General features: G+C 32.3%; 1 protein-coding gene across 1 annotated transcript in view; it reads right to left on the minus strand.

The window, feature by feature from the left end:
* The window catches only part of LOC106688456 (aldehyde dehydrogenase 1A1), a 13,631-nt gene that overhangs the window by 2,545 nt on the left and 9,977 nt on the right, over positions 1 to 1,109 (minus strand). Inside the window, exon 10 of the mRNA XM_014432925.3 lies at positions 839 to 996. Coding sequence (XP_014288411.1) covers positions 839 to 996 — 158 coding nt within the window. The remainder of the gene's footprint in view (positions 1 to 838; positions 997 to 1,109) is intronic.

Here is a 1,109-nt window from a genome sequence, read left to right on the forward strand (position 1 = left end):
TATCTTTTAGATATCAGAATTTAAGTTAAAAATATAAAATTTCATTTTATTTTATTTTTAATAATTTTAAATTATTACAATATATATAATATTTCAATTATACTTGCTCATATTTTTAACTCCTAGGTAGAAGACACCACGTGACATTGTGTCTAAATTTATAGGAGATCAGTTTGAACAGATGTTTCCTCTATGGACTCTCACTAGTCCGGACCATTCCATAATCCAAACCACCCCTCATTGGTATTGGCATCTGGTGGGGGGAACTAGTCCGGTAAGTGGGCCTAGTGGTCCTTTTTGACAACCTGTGGTGTCCTCCTTGGAGTTGCTGCCACGTACTAAACGAGGTGGGAGTGCTAAGATTCATTTCTCGGGACAGCCGGAAAATAAATTTAATTAACTGCCCCAGGTGGGAATCGAACCCAGAACGTTTTATAAAGCTAAATTGGTACAAAATGTCCTTTACCTTAGAGATAGATAAATATGTGTTAGATAATCAATAATATTAACAGTTTTAAAATCAGGGTGACAATAGTTTTTGTATTAATATCCAAAAAAGAAAAGTAACTTCTCAAACTGGCAAGCATAAAGAATAGTACTTAGTCACAATGAGCAAGATGCTCGACAGAGTGGTCCACAAAATAGAAGTTGAAGTAATAATGAACAAAGTCAGTACTTAGTAAAGTCTCAAGAGGATATTAATAAAAGTATACAAAGCTATAATCTTTTCAAAGAAAAGGAAACATGGAGAATGAGAAATATAATGCGGTTAAGACAGCTTCAATAATAATATTAGACAATTATTTTTAATATTAGATTGGTGAAGCAAGTCACTTACCAAACTGATCCAGCTTGAACAGCATGAGCAAACTTTGTAGCAACATCAATATTTTTTGTTAGTATTCCAGCAGCAAGGCCGTATGTTGTTTTATTTGCTCTATCAATAACCTCATCCAATGAACTAAATTTTAATATTTGTTGAACAGGTCCAAATATCTGAAATAAATTCTAATATGCACCACAATAGTAATTCCATTTGCATATGTAATAAACCAACTTTAATTCAATTAACACACATTTTTGAAAAATTGGAAGATTATTGATTGACC

This window comes from Halyomorpha halys, unplaced genomic scaffold (genome assembly GCF_000696795.3).
Source record: "Halyomorpha halys isolate HHAL.00 unplaced genomic scaffold, Hhal_1.1 Scaffold1129.1, whole genome shotgun sequence".
NCBI lineage: Eukaryota > Metazoa > Arthropoda > Insecta > Hemiptera > Pentatomidae > Halyomorpha > Halyomorpha halys.